The 17,211-nt window shown below is 39.7% G+C and overlaps 2 protein-coding genes across 2 annotated transcripts in view; one reads left to right on the forward strand and one right to left on the reverse strand.

Moving 5' to 3' along the window:
- fkbp16 (FKBP prolyl isomerase 16) overlaps positions 1–5,618 on the reverse strand; it is a 33,842-nt gene extending 28,224 nt beyond the window's left edge. The window contains exons 1-4 of the mRNA XM_059334738.1: positions 5,521–5,618; positions 2,619–3,190; positions 2,212–2,381; positions 695–783 (exon numbers count right to left, since the gene is read on the reverse strand). Of these exons, the coding sequence (XP_059190721.1) occupies positions 695–783; positions 2,212–2,381; positions 2,619–3,093 (734 nt within the window). The 5' untranslated portion in view covers positions 3,094–3,190; positions 5,521–5,618. The remainder of the gene's footprint in view (positions 1–694; positions 784–2,211; positions 2,382–2,618; positions 3,191–5,520) is intronic.
- Positions 5,619–5,776: 158 nt separating this feature from the next.
- Positions 5,777–17,211, forward strand: part of LOC131972924 (RNA polymerase II elongation factor ELL) — a 28,547-nt gene continuing 17,112 nt past the window's right edge. The window contains exons 1-2 of the mRNA XM_059334737.1: positions 5,777–5,916; positions 9,053–9,100. Of these exons, the coding sequence (XP_059190720.1) occupies positions 5,779–5,916; positions 9,053–9,100 (186 nt within the window). The 5' untranslated portion in view covers positions 5,777–5,778. The remainder of the gene's footprint in view (positions 5,917–9,052; positions 9,101–17,211) is intronic.

Below are 17,211 nucleotides of genomic sequence, written 5' to 3' on the forward strand. Positions count from 1 at the left end.
ATGGGTGTGGGCTTACACAAACACTGGCATATAGTTCATATAATTGCATTCAGAATTAAATTAATGACCACAATTTAGCTTTTTATGTACAGTATATTACTGTCTGCTTAAATGCCTTACAACAGTGAGAACTACAGAAAGCAATTTGGAACAACATAATGAACCAGTGAAAAATAAAATCATGTTAAAACACATTTACTTTCGTGTTTTGTCCTACAAAAATGACAAAAATATCCATTGCTATATTATACACTATTTCATCAAATCACTGCCGAACATTAAAGTCTCGTTCTCATGTGTTCAGGTTATCTAAAGTAAACATTTAAAGTATAAACAATGGGTTTTCATCCGCGACACACCAATCTCGCCTGTGTTTATCCTGGCTCCTTAATGGTGTAAAGGTCGTAAACCTGAGCCATTGGCCTAATAGAAATGGTGTCCTCCCATAGGTTGTGAGGTTACAAGCACACCATTGATAGGCTGCCTTTGAATGGTGTCAGGAGGAAGCCATCTGCTCCTCTTTATGGTTCATTAACCCTGCTACCCCTGGATAACCAGGCTGCCCCCACAGCAACAGGTACTACAGGCCTACTTACATACTAAAAATTAGAAGCAGCCATGTCTTGTTTCTGCTTCACCCTGCACATCTATTAAATAGTTCACTGTTAAACAACAATAACTGGAATATCGTTACCTTCCGAGAAGTCCATAGGCATACAGTGAATCTGCCAGCAGTAACGTGATCTCGCCCTTCTGCATGGACATGACACACTCCTCCAGGGCCTACAGGTGTCAAAACACAATGTGTTATTAACTGACTGAGTTTTTTTTTAACTGACTGAGCTTTTTTTTTACATGATCACACCAAATGCATTTAAGTATAACTTTTAAATTCCAAGTTTCAAGCAGGTGGATCTGCTTTTTAGCCCCACAGCAGAGCTGGTCACATGGTTCAAACTGAAATATCTATTGGTCGAATTTTTATATAATGTCAAACATATATTTGTGGTCCCTACATTATAATTCCCTCTGCCAAGCAGGTTATGTTTTCAGTCTGGTTTGTTTTTTAATTGGTTATGGAAAAGATTTTCATGAAATTTGGTAGAAGTGTGTAGCACGGCCCCAAGGAAGAACCACTTAAAATAAAGGTGCTGCAAAGGTGTTACAATGCTTTCTTTCTTTTCTACCCACACTTCCTTGCAGAAGAAACATTCAAAGCAACGCACTATTTGGCCATTCAAGAAAACAAACAAATTATTATATATACAGCAGTAGATCTGCAGGCCAAACACGTTACGCTTATGTTGAATACATTTATCAATTCATTTCATCCAATCATAGTAATGGGAATTCATGATGAATATGAGTGTACAGAAGGGTGAGTAACCATTCTCAATGTGACAACCATTTTATTTTATTTTTGTGACTGGTTGTCTATTTCCCTTTTTTAATTCCAACTTTGATAATTAAGGGGTCTTTCGTTCACCTGGTTGTCCATGACGCATGCATTCATACATCACAGTATGAATGCATGGGGTGAAATATCTAGAAGGGGTTTTAGTACTATATCTTCTGAACATTTTAGCTTCACCACAGCAGACCCATGTCAATAATGCATAATCATGTAACACAGTGTAAGTGCAGTTAGATTCTCTTGATACCGTGGATGTGTTTATGAATCCACCTTCAATTCTTTCCTTGACCTTATGACGTTTTCCATCAAGAAAAAGTGGTTAGGCAAAGCCATAGGACATCACCTGGTAACACTTTATATTAAGGTCTTTGTAATAACCATTAACTAACAAGTAATAAGGCCCTTGTAAGTCCTTACAAGATGCTTATTAACATTATTGTGTGTTTATAAGCTTATATAAGTGTTAATAGTGGCATTACAAACACTCATGACCCACCCATTATGTCTTTGCCATACCTTTATTAATCTTATTTTGTTTGCTCATTTATATTAAAATATACTTTATTGCTCATCTATTATAACTTAACTATAAGTTAACTTTGCTTTTTGCAACTACCAGATCTAAAGCGAGAACAATGCCTTATTACTTGTTAATTAATGGTTATAAAGGACCTTATTATAAAGCGTTACCCATCACTTCTTTGTGAAAAAAGGTTAACAAGGTCAAAGTTTCTATTGGCCACCACTGAAATGGATGTAAAACCTTTCAGTGAAATCTCAAGGGTTAAAAGCTTTACCTGGTTTACATCTCCTTCTCCAATAACAAAGACGAGCTTGCAGTCTTTCTCTACCACAGTGCGGTCCTCCAGGACACATTGCATCTTCACAGTGACTTCCTGGCCCCAGGTGGGACTCAAGGCGCACGGGGCCCCGGTCTCTACCAGCTTCTTCCTTAACAGCCGGTCCTCTGCGTGAGTGTAGAAGAAAAGGTCATGCAGGAGGAAGCGGGGTTAATCTGCTGCCTGTTCGTAAACATGTGCTCAGAACTAACCACAAACAAGCTTGAGTTCAGTCATATTTGGGTCACATTTCTTCTACTGTTGCGGTTTCAATTAAAAATTAAATATAGAGGTTGAGAACACTAGTTTTTAGTAACCTCCCAATAGCAAGTCTCAATTGTGTAAATTCACTGATGTGTCCTCACCTGTGATGTTTTGCCAGTCATCTGCCATGAACAGCTCCTCGAAGGTGGAGCAAGTCCACTCCACCATCGCATACTCCGGAAAGAGACTCTCTGCTGAGCTGTCTCTCTCCGACACGTCATCCTCTATTGATGGGTCTTGAAATCGCACCATCTTCCAGCTGTTTGTTTTTTTCAATTTCCTCCGCTCCTTGCATTCTCCATCTCCACTTTGCTCAGGATCAGAGGGGGGTTTTATCTCTGTGCTTTTACTCTCTCCTGCACAGCTCTCTGTTTCAGCCATTTCTTTCCCACTCAGCTCCTTGTCCTCCTCTGCAGGCCCACAGGGCAGCTCAGTGTGACTGTCCCCATCAGCAAGCTCAGAAATGGCACCATCGGGCCTTACCTCGGGCTCTGTAGGCTCCAGTGCAGGGTCTTCATGCTCTTCACATGGCTCCGTCTCCATATCACTGCGCAGAGCGATAGACACCACCTGCATTAGCCTCCAAAAGAGATGATCCTCCTTGTCTGAGCCAATGTTCCACTTAGGTGCAGGTTAGTAGTTCTGTTGTGAACAAATGTCTGCCCACTAGACTCTGTCAAAACAAGAAAATATCTCTGTGACGCAATATTTACAAAAATCCATGTTGTGTTTCGTTAAATCCAACTCAGACCGCTTCCCTAAATCCCTGCTTCATCTACAGTTGCTTTTAAAAAGCTTTGTCCTTCCTGCAGCTGCGTAGTTTTTTCACTCCTGCTGCACTTTGACCTCCTCTCACTCTTGCTTGCGTCCGTCTTAGTCTACATAGTCCAGTGATGTGGCGGCGACAAAAATGATCAATGTAAAGAAACTGTGCAGCGCAACAAAGCACTCCCAGCCAGCAGGCTTGTGCAGTGGTAATCTGCAGGATTAGAAGAGAAAAACCTAATCTGCCAGAACGTCTGTAAGCTTCTTAATGACTTCACCGTCGTGCCCCACAACACAGTTTCCATGAATGCAATCTACCAATAAGATCTCAGGAGATACAGGCTCTAACTTAATTTGCTTTGGGTTACGTTGGGAGAGTTTTATTTTCACTTTTTAACAAGTGGAACAACACTTATCACCTACAGCTGCAATACTGACATGATATTGCAGCAATACACTGTTTTTATGCTGTAAAACTGCTGCGGTATAAACATTTTACATCATGTGTATATTTCATGGGTATATTCACAGTTATTATTAAAAACTGAAAATGTTGCAATGTGTTTAACCCAGGAAGGAAATTAAATGTTTGCCTCTGTCAGGTTCTTAGAGAGAAAAAAAATAAAATACAAGATTTTCCTGCTGCCCCCACGACCAGACTCAGGAAAATGGATGGATGGATGTTTTTCCTCTTACTTGAAGCCCTCCAGATTGATGATAGCACTACAGATACTAAAAAAGTATTTAACAAGGAAGAGTTTTTCTCTTAAACATTGTTAGATTCCGATTATTATTATATCAAGTATTTAGCTGGCATGTCTCTGCATTGCACTTTGAACTACAATTAACAGCTAGGATGAAAACATCCCTCTGGCCATATTGTAAACAAACACTGCTTTACTGACTGTGAGGCTACCCTCCACTCCAGCACCAAGGCATGTTGTCCATCAGGGATTAAATTAATCCCAATTCCAAAGGTTTTATTATGTCACTTCTGACTCTGGGAAATTGTAAAGAACATTTTTATGACTTTACAGACAAAATCAAATCAAATGAAAAATAATCTGCAGATTATTCAAAAATAATTGCTAGTTGCAGATCAGATGATAATATTCTGAAGGGGGCCAATCTACATACAAAAGCAGCATAGAAACCAAGTACAGGTGCTGGTTTGATTGAAGTGGGATAAGTATTGTATGAATTACTAAAAAAATCCTTATTTTATGCAATCATAGGGAGATGTTAGTACATTCACTTAAGTACAATTTTAGGCATGTGCACTCTATTTGAGTATTTTTTATTTTATGTAACTTTATACTTCTATTCCACTATATTTTGAGGCAAATATTGTACTTTTACTCCCCAACATTTATCTGACAGTTTTAGTTCCTTTTCAGGTCAAGATTCAACATAAAAACATGATAAATTTCTTTTTTTTTCTTTTTTAAATTAAACATCATAACAGTATATTAAGTAATGAAATGAGTCCTGTCTCAAAATTCAAATACTGCTTATCTAAATGCATCAATAATAACAATAATTTAATAATATATTTAGAATATGTAAAGCAATCTGAGTGGGGCCATTCTGCATAACGAGTATGGTTACTTTTAATACTATAAGTACATTTTGATGCTGGAACTTTTGGGCTTTTACTTCGGTAAGTTTTGAACGCTGGACTTTTACTATTAGTGGACTACTTTCACAGTGTGGTATTAATACTTTTACTTAACTAAGAAATCTGAATACTTTCGAGAGTACATCATACTTGATAATTTACTTTAGATGTACAAACAACTAAGTCATTTTAAGTGTCCTATTACTTTTGATACTTAAAGTTATTATTATTATTGTTCCAATTAATACTTTTTTAAAACAAGTGTCTCAGTGTTTACGTGTAATGGTGTATTTTTATATTGTTATTTATGCATATATTGGTGCTTAAAATGATCTAAATGCTTCTCCCACCACTGACTAGGCCTATTTGTTCAGTAACAACGTTTTTCATAGATTTTAATTTGTTTACAACTTCTATTCAAAGCTTCTCTGCACTGCACAAATAAAAGAAAGGGTGTTCCCAAAATGTCATTTAAGTCTTCCTCATACATCTGTCTGCAAGTGTATTTATACTTCCTTAAGTGTGTGTGTGTGTGTGTGTGTGTGTGTGTGTGTGTGTGTGTGTGTGTGTGTGCGTGTGTGTGTGTGTGTGTGCTGCAGAAACACATTGAGTGCATTTACCAAGATCCAGTTGGAGGAGTGCAACTTGGACGAAAATAGATCAAAGACATGATAAACACACGCTGGAAACTCTGAGGGCAAAAGTAGCCAGCGAATGTGACCTGGAAAGCGAAAGTAAAATAGTTTCTTTACCTCGTCCTGCCTCTGTGTTTGTGCATGTGTGTGCACGTATGTGTGTACGTATGTTAGCCCCACCCACAGCCTCTCTCCTCCGTGACGTAGCAGGCAGTATGTCGCCAATAGTCTTCAGTTGTAGAAATGGCAGCGCTGAGACAGGAGCATCGGTATGGGCTCTCCTGTGGCAAAATCAACAAAAACACCCCGAATCAAACTCTTTATCACGTCAAACTCACTGACACTGCCATCCGGACCCTGGAAGCCTACCAGAACCTGAAGGTAAGAGAAACGATCGGGTCCAACTTTGGAGCTCGTGTGTTTTTTTCCTGCTATATTTTCATTTTCTTAAATCGCCTCCCAACTCCGGGGACTGTAAAATCCCTGCTGGAAAACGCAGCTTGTTCTTTCCTTTTGCGAGAAAAAAGTAAAGTTTAAATAGTTCCGCAGCTCAAATCTCATCGACAGCAGCGTTGGTTGTTGATAAATGTTGGTTTCTTCTGGCTGTTATACATGAGAAGGCTAAGCTTGATTTATTGTGATCATAACAGGCAACTCAATAGGCTTTGATGAATGAAGGGATTTTATTAAATTCCCCTATAAACCCTGAGTAAAATTTGTTTTGCACAAAAGAGGAGAGGCTCAGGGTATTTTCAATTGTGCATGTCTGCTTGTTTACCAAAGCGTAATCTCCCGAAAAAAAGGTATTAAAGTTCCCATATGACAGAGGTTTGTGATTATGCCCTGAGCTTTAAAAGCCTGCTGCTTTTCTCTGCTTTTCTATACATTACATCTGATATTCATTATTTGGATTATAGGCGGGCACAGATGATTGTCAGTCATTAAATGTTTTTTTTTTCTTTTTTTAAAGGCTGTTTTCTTTTTTTGCTCGTTTCGCTCTCGGGAATAAATTAATGAACAAGCTATCAAGCAAATTATTCGCCTGCTCTGAATAGGGAGACTGTTTTATTGCTTTTATGGTCCATTAGATTAGACCGAGATAATTTAGTCTTTCCAAATGGTCTTTCCCCGAGCAATGCTTGAAAAGACAGTTGGTCTCACAGTTATGAGTGCAGTTGGGGGCTCATTTGATTTTTTTTTTTTTTTTTTACACATTTTTTTTAGTTTAAGACAAATAAGTGTATTTGCGTATGACCGGGCCACAGATAGTTAAACTAGACAAGGATGAGGGACTCAGCTGCACAGTCCACATTTCGCTGGCTCGGTGGCAGAGCTCGACAACTTGTCGCTGGGCTCTTGTGTATTATTGTTTTTTGCCCTTTACACGCCTGGAAGCCCGCCCAGCTCCGGAGCTCATTGGTCTGTGAAGCAGAGTAAACTCCAGAGCTCACACAGCCTGACAGCTTCCTCCAGGCCAAAGCAGGCAGGCAGGCAGGCAGGAGAGGTTACTGCAAAACTTTTCCAAGCCAAAGACCACCCCAGAAAACACTGTTTGTCCTCAGGAACCTCAAACTGAAAGAGTTTCCTGACGTTGACGTGCTTTATTCATGATTTTGGACTGTAAAACCTAAAACAAACAGTTCTTAGTCTTCATATTAAATAAGGGATGCAAATAGTAATGTGTCTGCCAATTATTTTCTCAAATAATTGTTTGATCTATGAAATGTCATAAAACACAGAAAAATGTCGCAAGTGTTACACGAAAATGTCAATGTCAAAAATCTACAATTTACTCTAATAGAAAACTAGCACATATTATTTTTTGGACGAGTCAGAACCAGTGAAACTCTGACACTTTTCTACTTTTGCTAAAAAAAAACTTAAACAATCAAAATGACGTCTTAATTGTTAAAATAGTTGCAGACAAAAAGCTTGTTCATCTTGTTTTGTCTAATCAACAGCTCAAAACACCAAAGACATTCAATTCACTATTGTTGAAGACATATACAACCAACAAATATTCACACTTGAGAGCTCCGAACATATACATTTTGGGCAATTTTGCTTGATCAATGACTTGAACAATTAATCAATGCTGATTAATTTTGCATTAATCCTGTAATTCATTAACCTGTCCTCCTATCTAATAAGGCACCCTTTATATAAAACATTTATTATTGTAAGCAATGGCTTTATTGCTAAAAACAAATTTTGGGTTGCCAGGTTCTATAAAAAAACACTTTGGCTGTTTTTTATGCTATAATGCAGTTATAAATGTTAATAATCTATTAATAAGAACCTATGGGTCACTCTCTCTTAATATCTCTAATGAGCTACCATGTCTGTAGTTATAAATAAATTGATAATAAATGGATTGTGTTCTAGTCCTTCAGCTGGAGGAAGATAAACACCAGAAAAAGGGTATCTGTTACAACCTGGCAGCCCCAAAATTAAAATTTATATAAATGGCTAATAACTAACGGTTATAAAGCTATTAATTACAACTATAAAGCCTTCTTAAAATGTTATTAGAAAGTGGTACTAATTAAACAGCTAATTGTTTCAGCTCAAGTGATAACTAAATTAATGTCATATTTTAAATAATCACATAAAAGTAAGCTGCTTTATTTCCACTTGTGATAAAGAATCTGATTTAGCGCTACGGCTGTGTTGTCACCAACATTATGTGCTCTAATATTTATTATTCCATTCAATATTAAAAGCTAACGGATGATAAGAAAATCACAACAATACTCTTCAATAGGGAAGACATTTCCCAAAATCATTAATAATAAATTAAGAGTGCTGTCAATCACAGGCACAGCTGTACTTCACAGATAATTGTCTCCATCTATTAACTATGTATCATGTTGCCCTTAAAGGCAGATATTTTTTATGGTTTTAATATTTCTTTATTAGTCGAGGGGAAAGAAACAATAGCATGTTCTGGAGTTTACGCCAGGTACACCGTGGTCTTGGAGATCAGTACAGTTATAAACTGCAGCACGTAGGCCTTATAAAAAGTACATTTAAAAAAAAATATAATTGGTTTCAGAAGGGGCTTTGTATTTCCTCTGGGATCTGTTGTAGCTTTTATTTATTTAATCATTTAGAGGGGAAATCAGCTGAAACACACAAACATGCTCAGCAAACCGTCTGACAACAGCAAAGTTTTCTGTGGGCTATAGATCTATTAAGGACACACATTCCTCTGAAGATTAGGGCCACAAACCCCTGAACTGTAGACTTAACGATATAGAAATATGGCAGCAATGCATCAGGGCAAAGCCTGATGGGAAATGGCAATTATGACAACGTTTTGGCATTTAATGAGGAAAGTTCAACAAGCCTCGTCTCATCAAGCCAGACTGCTGTTATCTAGAGAAATCCACGGAGCAGAGCTGGAACAATGGCGATATATTTTCACTCATAATGTATGAGCTGTCCATTAGATTAAACATGATTCTTGAATTAGTGACCAGTTTCTTCTTTCTCCTCTCTCTCTCTCTTTCCTCAGGCATCACTATCAAATCAGCCAGCGATTTGCTTCAAGGGGAGCCAGGGGGTAAGATGTTTTGCATACTCTCCCTAATGCCTCAGAAATTGAATGCTCTAATTAGTTCTGATTTGCTGTGGAGCGCACTTGTGACAGTTCCTCTGCACATCTTATTTGATTCTAAAGCATTCAATAAGTGCTACATGTATCCACAAAAAGGTGGAAAAGCAGGCGGTGGATTTTGTTGGCGTGAAAAGTTTTCTTTCTTAAAACCAGGGCTTGTACATAGTCTTGACAGTTTGGAAAATGCTTAATTTTAACAGTGATATTTCCAAGGTAAGGGATATGTTTGAAATTTAAAGTTCTCTACACAACTACAATTATGAAATAAATAATAATGATAGAAAAACATACAATCTCGCCAATGTACATATAGCAATGATTTAAATGTGATGATAAAGGCGTCGTGAGTATGAAAATGGTACCTTGAAAATACTTGAAAAGTGCTTGAATTTTACTCCTAAAAGGCTGTAAAGATCATATGATCAACATGGCTGCTTTAAATGCACCAGAGCCTGAAGCCTGGGGGAAAGGTGTCACTAATTTGCTCAGTTATACTTCAAATATCCTGCAATGCATGTATATAGAGTACATAATCTACAAAAATACTTGGCACTGAAAGCACGAGAGCAATTCTGTGAAGCGTCTGTAAAGAAAGATGCCTGTGTCCGGCCAGATTAGCCGGGCCCTTTATTACACCCTCCCTGGCTCTGCATGCTAGGCTACTACACATTTACCACACAATCGGCCCTGTCTAAAAGAAGCTGTACTAATCCCTGCAAGAGCCGATTGCATTGACGAAAGTGACTTTACTCTGTACACAAATGCCGGCCCTGTGCTCACACGGACCCTGGAAGCCCTAAGACAGGGTACGCTATACCCCCAGGCTGCTAGCCAGGTTACTGGGTCAGGCTTGCAACTGGGGAGGCTTTGTTCAGGCAAGGGGAGGAGGTATGGGGGTTGGCGAACCCCAGGGAACCCCCATGTCTCCATGCCTGTTGTCTCCGTGCAGACATGAAAGATTTGAAATATGGGAATGATACATAGGCACTGGAATTTTTATCATGACAGCACTCAAAACGTGTCCAAAAAAACAAATAATATATGTAAACATGTAATGAAACATCTGTAAACCGAGCAGCAGATTAACCTGCTTATAAGAGTCTTCCTGTGAAGAAATGTTAAGTGAGAGCAATTTAAGTGTTCTTTAATCACTGAATAGGATTTGGTGATTATATCTCGGTTGGCACATTACATATTCAAATTGCTTTGCGGAATTCAAGCACGGGCTCCCTCCCCCTCTGACAATAGTCCCAGAGCTGGACGATTGGGCATTAATGAGGTAGCTGCAACCATTGGTGGTGGTGGGGGAGGCCAGATTAAGCCGTTAGTGGGGGGAGGATGTTGGTGAACATGGCAGTCTGGCATACAACAGACCCAGAGGTAACCAGTATCTGTGACTCCAGGTTGGAGAAGTCTACAGCATCACAGACGTAGCAACTGGATAAGTGTTTACTGGAGCTCATCCTATCCCCAAAAGCAGCACGAGCTTCAAGAGGTCATGTGAAGCGGGTGCAGAGGTTTGTGACCGCTGACAGTTGCCAGCTTTAGAGCTCCATCACATGAGCCACGACTGTTTCTCTGATCTTTGTTCTCCCTGGCTCATGTCACATTTCCTCTGTAAAGGGGCAACTCCAGGGCCGCTAAAAACCAGAGGAATTCTTCAAATCACTGTCCTGGCATCACTCCAGGGCTCAGCGGTATCAGGGGCCACGGCTCCTATCGAAAAATAGCATGCTGAGGTTTTTTCGGCTGCCTTACTCTCTGACCCTGCGGCATTTAGCCCTGCTATTGTAAATTGTCTGCCAAGCTTGTAATCATGTGATGAAAGACAGTGTTAAGTGTTAGTGTTAAAGCGACAGTTCACCCCAAAATCAAAAATACGTCTTTTTCAGATTACCTGTCATGCTATTTATAAATCTGGATTGTTTGGATGTGAGTTGCAGAGTGTTGGAGAGATGTCTGCCTTCTCTCAAATACAATGAAACTTGACGGCAATCGGTGTGTGGTGCTCAAAGTGCCAAAACAAAAACAAAAAATCAACAGCAATGTCTCTTTCCAGAAATCATGACCCAATACTCAGATAATCTACAGTCCTGGTTGTGAGCAGTTTCGTGTGGGAACTTTTTTTTATTATCGTTGTGCTTTTGAATTAAGCTCACCTTTATTTTTACCCATCTAAATGAGCCATGAACAGAATTTAAACTGGATAATACTGGTGGAAAGTAAATTCAATGGGTTTGATCAATAACTAGCGTCTTGAGCAGTGAAAGAAATAAAACAAAAAAAGAGAGTGGAGAGACTGATGCAACTATAAAGAAATAGGAGAAGGAGGAAGACACTCTTTTTCACATTGGGGAAGAGTGGAAATTGAAAAGAAATTAGATTTTTGGATTACTTTGACATAATCACCAGGGATTAAGGAATATACTCGGAGCTGGTCTGGGTTCCCATGGCCAGGAATTTCACATCCTAGTGCTTATTTTCCTTTAGGGCTGGCAAAGCTGCCTGCTTGCTGGCATGATCTATATCCATTTAGTAAGAGATGAAGCTTGGGTTAGTTCTTATTTATTAGATCCAGGCTGCAGGATGCAAATTGATTAGGCAATGTCTTTTATCCTCTGAGTGCAAAGTTCATACTTCACATGCTTCTTTTTGTTGATCTTTCCACTTACACTCCTGAATGCATTGTATCTCACCTATTATATTGCAGAGTTGTGGCCTACTACTAAGTGGTTCAGTATCATTTTGTTTCCCTGAATATAACTTTTACGAGTGTGTTACTGTCGTCTGAGACATTAACATTACATTTGAATACACTATGTTGTGCTGTCTCAGGTGTGACAACTGTTTCATTTCCTCCTCAGTTCATAAATGTTAAATTGCTGTTGCCAGAGTAATTGTTTTTGTTTATGGCCCTGTCTGCATTTATGTGCACAGCTGTCACATAAAGGCAGCGGTGCTGGGATGAGGGGAATGTAGAGGTGCTCCTAAAGATATTCTCATGACGACTGTGTGTGAAGGCTGAGCTTCCTCTGGGCTCCCTCCCGCCGGCCCTCTTGATTATTTTGCCATTTCACCCCATGCCTTGGCTGAGTCCTTGGGAGACATCAGGGCCTCTATCTCACACACGGCTGCTCCGACTCTACCCCCCGCCACCACGCCGCTTTGCTTCGCCTCCCCGCTCGCACTGCAAATAAGCTTTTGCAGTGTGCGGGTGTGTATGTGTGCATGCACACATCATTTTTTTTCTGGAAGCTAATTAGAATAACAATAACAGGAATGTGGTTGGAGAGCGGCCCTCTCCCAGTGGCATAGCAGTGAGAGGGAGAGTTGTCCCACGTGTTTCTGAAAGGGCACACGCCGCTCCATTCATCCAGATGTGTTAAGCGAGGCAAAAGTCTCTGTGTTCTCCACTCGTCTGAGGCCCACTGTGTTTATGCAGAGCTAGTAAGCCTTGGGATCTTTGGATCTTACAGTATATTTTAGGAACAAGCCTCATGCGATTCCGCAGTTTAAGAGGAATTTTCTTTAGTTAGCTCCTCTGTCATTATTGTGTTGTTTTGCCTCGAACAAGGGATTTCCAGGGATGCCATGGTGACTGTGGTACTGTTTTGGTAGAGTATTTTATGCTAACAAGAGCGCTGTAAAATGCAAGCACAGACTGGGCAGCCTGTGTGACCAAAGGTGGCAATTTCTAAGGACGTATATAAAAAAGCTTTAATTTGCGTGAATTAGAAACAGTGAAACACACATACAGAGTTGTGTGTTCTTGAAGTGGCTTTGTTTTGTTTGTTTACATTCCAAGCTAATCTGGAACCATTAGGACTAAAGATGTAACCGTCACCCTGGGAAACTGGAAATAGCAGCAACAAAAACTCACAATAACAACACAAGCTGCTTTAAATATAAGTGACTGAGGGAATATTCTAATTCAAACTGTGTTTGATTGGTTAACCTGTAGGCTTGATATCACAAAACAAATGATTGAGTTCTGACAACCATAAAATATTTGCATTGGTATTAAATAAGAATGCAGCACATTAAGCACATACTGCAGCTGCCCTGACAAAGTGTGCACTGTTATAGCAGTATGCATTATACTGAGCCATACTGCTTCGTCACTGAGCCTTGAACTTTGACCCTCTTTCTCATAGAGGGATTGTGGGTCAGGATAGCCAGAAAAGCATACTGCAAAATGTAACAGGATGCAGTAGGACATCCTGATATTTTTGGCATAATGCATTTCACATACTGTGAATTGGGACATCCTAAATTTCTTTTCATTCTAAATAGTATGACATCTGACATCTGTAAGGTTCTAGGCTGATGATTAATGTTTGGGCAATGGAGCTTCTGTATGCTCACATTTGGTATTGGTAGTAGAATCAAAATATTTAAAATGGCAAAGTGTGAGGAAGGACTTGTATTTTTTAAACAACATTATTTAATTTGTGTGAAGCGTGCTGATTGGTCTGGCTGTGCAATACATTGTCAATTGATGGCAGTTTAGTGCTCTTATTTACCGTAGGTCTAATTGATATGCAGGCCCTTGGAGGTTTGTGTCCAATCAGGAAGAAAGGGTGTGTTAAATACATTTTACCGTCAGTAATCTTGTTTATAGTCTTCTCAGAAATGTCCCTCGCTATATAATATTTACATATTTCACAATTTTTCTTCTCAGCAAAATATTTGAAAAGAACAAAGCCTCATTTTGTCATTTAAATTAGTTTAAGTTGAGAATAAAATGAATAAATGAAGTCTTTAATTATTTAGATGATTACAAGGAAGTTACTTTTAATAATTTCTGATAAATGTCACAATACTACTGTGCTGATTATTAACCATCCAAGAAGTCATTTGGTATTATAAAAAGAAAACAAAGTTGACAACAAGGAAATATTTCATACAGTGTCGGCACTGGTCTCTGAGGAGTCTTATCACAAACATTTAGTTTTTGGATTTAAAAATGCAGCACAACAGGATATGAGCAACACAGCAAGTAAGCAAGGGCAGTGTTGTTGTGTACAGTAGTGAGTAAGCTTAACCCCAAGAGCTTGAAACTAATGCCAGAGAGCTATTGTTTTACTTAAAGACAGAGAGCTTTAACAGGCTTATAAAAGCCTTATTAGTTTTGTGGTGGAAGATACAAACTGCATTAATAGAGCTGTCTTATCAGGATCCCTAGAGTTATAATTCCTAAGTCCACCACACAAAGTGTGCCTGGATATCAACAGGGACATTTTGATAGTTTTTTTATGTATTATACTTATTATATTTTTCTTAACCCTCTGAACCCCGAGCAGTTTCAGGGTTTTTTGCTCCTGCCACATTTTACTCACTGTGACCTTGTTTTTCACTGCAATATAAAGTCCACACCTCTATGGAAACAGCACAATCATAACTAAAAGTAGGTAGAACTCTCGACACAAGTCATAAAAAAGAGAAAAAAACATGTTGAACTTCCTTAATCATTTATTCTGGAATCAAATTGGAATGAAATGGAAATTACATTTTCCAAGTGCCCACAAATGTTACAGATATAAAAATAAACATGCTTTACGTATTGAACTATTTATATTTTTGCAGCCTCACTTGTCTTCTCCTCTCTGCTCTGTGTGTGACGTGACTGTTGGTCTCATCAGAGTGATTCATGGCTTCCCAGAAGCGCTGTGGAGCGAATATTTTAATGTTTTTCACAGGATCTGGTTAAAGCACATGCTTTATTTCTTTGTAAAATTTTAAATGAGAATGTATAATAAATTGATTCTGATTAAATATCATGATTTGTGATAAAAGTTAAAAATGATTCATTAAAGTACCGCTGGAACGTTGAGTGTCATTGAAAAACTGGAAAGTTGAAAAAACAATGATGATGCTTGTTTTTTACAGTCCCTGACTTTTATAACTGATGCAAGTTTGGCGATTTTAAATAATGCATGAGTTTCAAAGGTTTAAAGTTCTCATATTGTGAAAATTGAGATTTCCTTGTATTCCTCTACAAAGGACTTCCATAAGGTTGTGATGTCACAGTGATACTATATATTGGTAGAAAGTGCCAGTACAGTGCCATTACAGTCATTCTTTTACTTGGCTCACCTCTTCAAGCCATGCAACCTGATTTTACATGTCACATCTTGGTGCATGTTTTGGATTTCCCCCTCTTTCTCCAAGTTTCCCTGCAAGTTAATCAGGTTTGGACATACTTTCCAATGCACAATCTGTGAATTGTTAAAGGATTACAGACTGCCTGCTTGCGTGGAGAGAAAAGTCCAGTAATGGGAGTATAGTGCAATGCTCCAAGTGGTTTGTGGGATTGCTCCAGTGAAACAGGCTAGGAATCAACAAGGGAAACACATTACTGGTGTCAGTGCATCTGAGGTCTAATAACCAGCCTGCAAAGGGAATTTCCTAACTTCCAAACACTGGCACCATCGAATGCAAATTAGATGGGGGAATCCATTTGCAGAAAAACACAGTCTGAGTGATTCTTTCTCAAATGTAGTTTTTGTTTACATATTGTGAATAGAGGAAACAGTTCACTTAACATGGGCTTTTAAACCCTCCATCCCTCTGTGTATAAAGAGGAAGACACCTACAGTAAGGAGGGGTGGCGTGTCGGGGGAGGGGAGACGGAGAGTGTTTGTTGAGGTTGACAGATTAGCCCCAGCCTCTTTGAAAAAAACTGATTCTGCTTGGCATAACAGGCAGTACCTTGGGGGATGCTCGACAGTTGCCCATCCCCATATCCCCGCACTAACTCCCGTCAGTCCCCACCCCCCCTTCTTTTGCTTTCCCGTCTCTACCAACCCCCCTCGATGAATAGATCCTCAAGCACAGGAACCACCACATCCATCCAGGCTCATTGAAAGCATGATTTAGACTGTAGGAGCTTATGTCACATGTTTTGTTTTTAACAAATGAGTCACAGTGGAATTGTTGATCATGCTGTCCAAAGCTTGAGGACAATGGGTAAGAATAATAAATGTGACCCTTGTGGTTCTCTCAGACATTGCACTTGCTTGTCTGCATGTGGTAGTAAAACATAGCTGGCATTTGAACCTTTTCAACTATTAATGCCTCAACTTGTGAAGTATGGCTGTACTATATCTCAACTTTGCACTAACCTAAATAAAGAGAAACAAATACACTTGCTCCAGCCAGGATCCATCCCCCTCTTCTCTGCTGACTTACTCGTCACATTCCTAAAGGAAGACTGTTTAGGGCCATCCTTCATGCACTGGCTCTACTGGGAGCCACCCCCCCCCCCTCGCTTCCTCCATACACACCCAAACCCCCCAATCCCTCCCTTTACCCTCCAACAACACACAGCCACACGTCCCCGCTGTTCATGAATAATCCAGGCGGGCCGACAGGCCATTGCACCCAGCTTTGTGGGGGAAGAAGCTAGAACAAAAGACGGGCAGCTCACAGAGCAGCTATGGCTGAGTAGGCTCAGATGAGAAGACAATGGTAACTAGTGTCAGTACAGACAGGGGCAGGAGGCAAAGACTTCAGAGTAAATCACATATCCAGGCGCCTGCTCCCATCCCAGTGTTGCCATGCCAAATACCAGAGCTGGGAACCTTGCCTTCTTGCTTTCGTCTACAGAGCAAAGAAAGGAAAGACAGAGAAAGAAGCTATCCTCTCATCTTCCCCTGCAGATGTTTGGCTTGCAGAAGCACAGGACTTGGGCGAACAGTGGATCTCTTTAGTGAAGCTATTTTTTCCTTCCTCACCAAATAGCAGGGTTAAGAACTCTGTTTAACCTCATCAAAGATGAGAGGTTTAAACATGCTCGGGGAGTTAAAGCTGAAGTTTTACAAGGACATCACTGACGGTGTCCTTTGTCCTTGTTCAACTGCTGAGCCCCCTGCCAAGATTTTCTGTTCCAGTCCAGTTCACACCTTACAACAGCTTGAAAGTATTTGACATCTCCAAACACACAGGCCCTGGAGTAGCAGATGTGGCTGGGCCGAGGCCACAGAGGCAGTTATTGTATCAGCCCGTTCGCCCCATGGGGGGCTGCACTGACAAGGTGTTAAGGATTGCCGTTCTGA

This window comes from Centropristis striata, chromosome 6 (genome assembly GCF_030273125.1).
Source record: "Centropristis striata isolate RG_2023a ecotype Rhode Island chromosome 6, C.striata_1.0, whole genome shotgun sequence".
NCBI lineage: Eukaryota > Metazoa > Chordata > Actinopteri > Perciformes > Serranidae > Centropristis > Centropristis striata.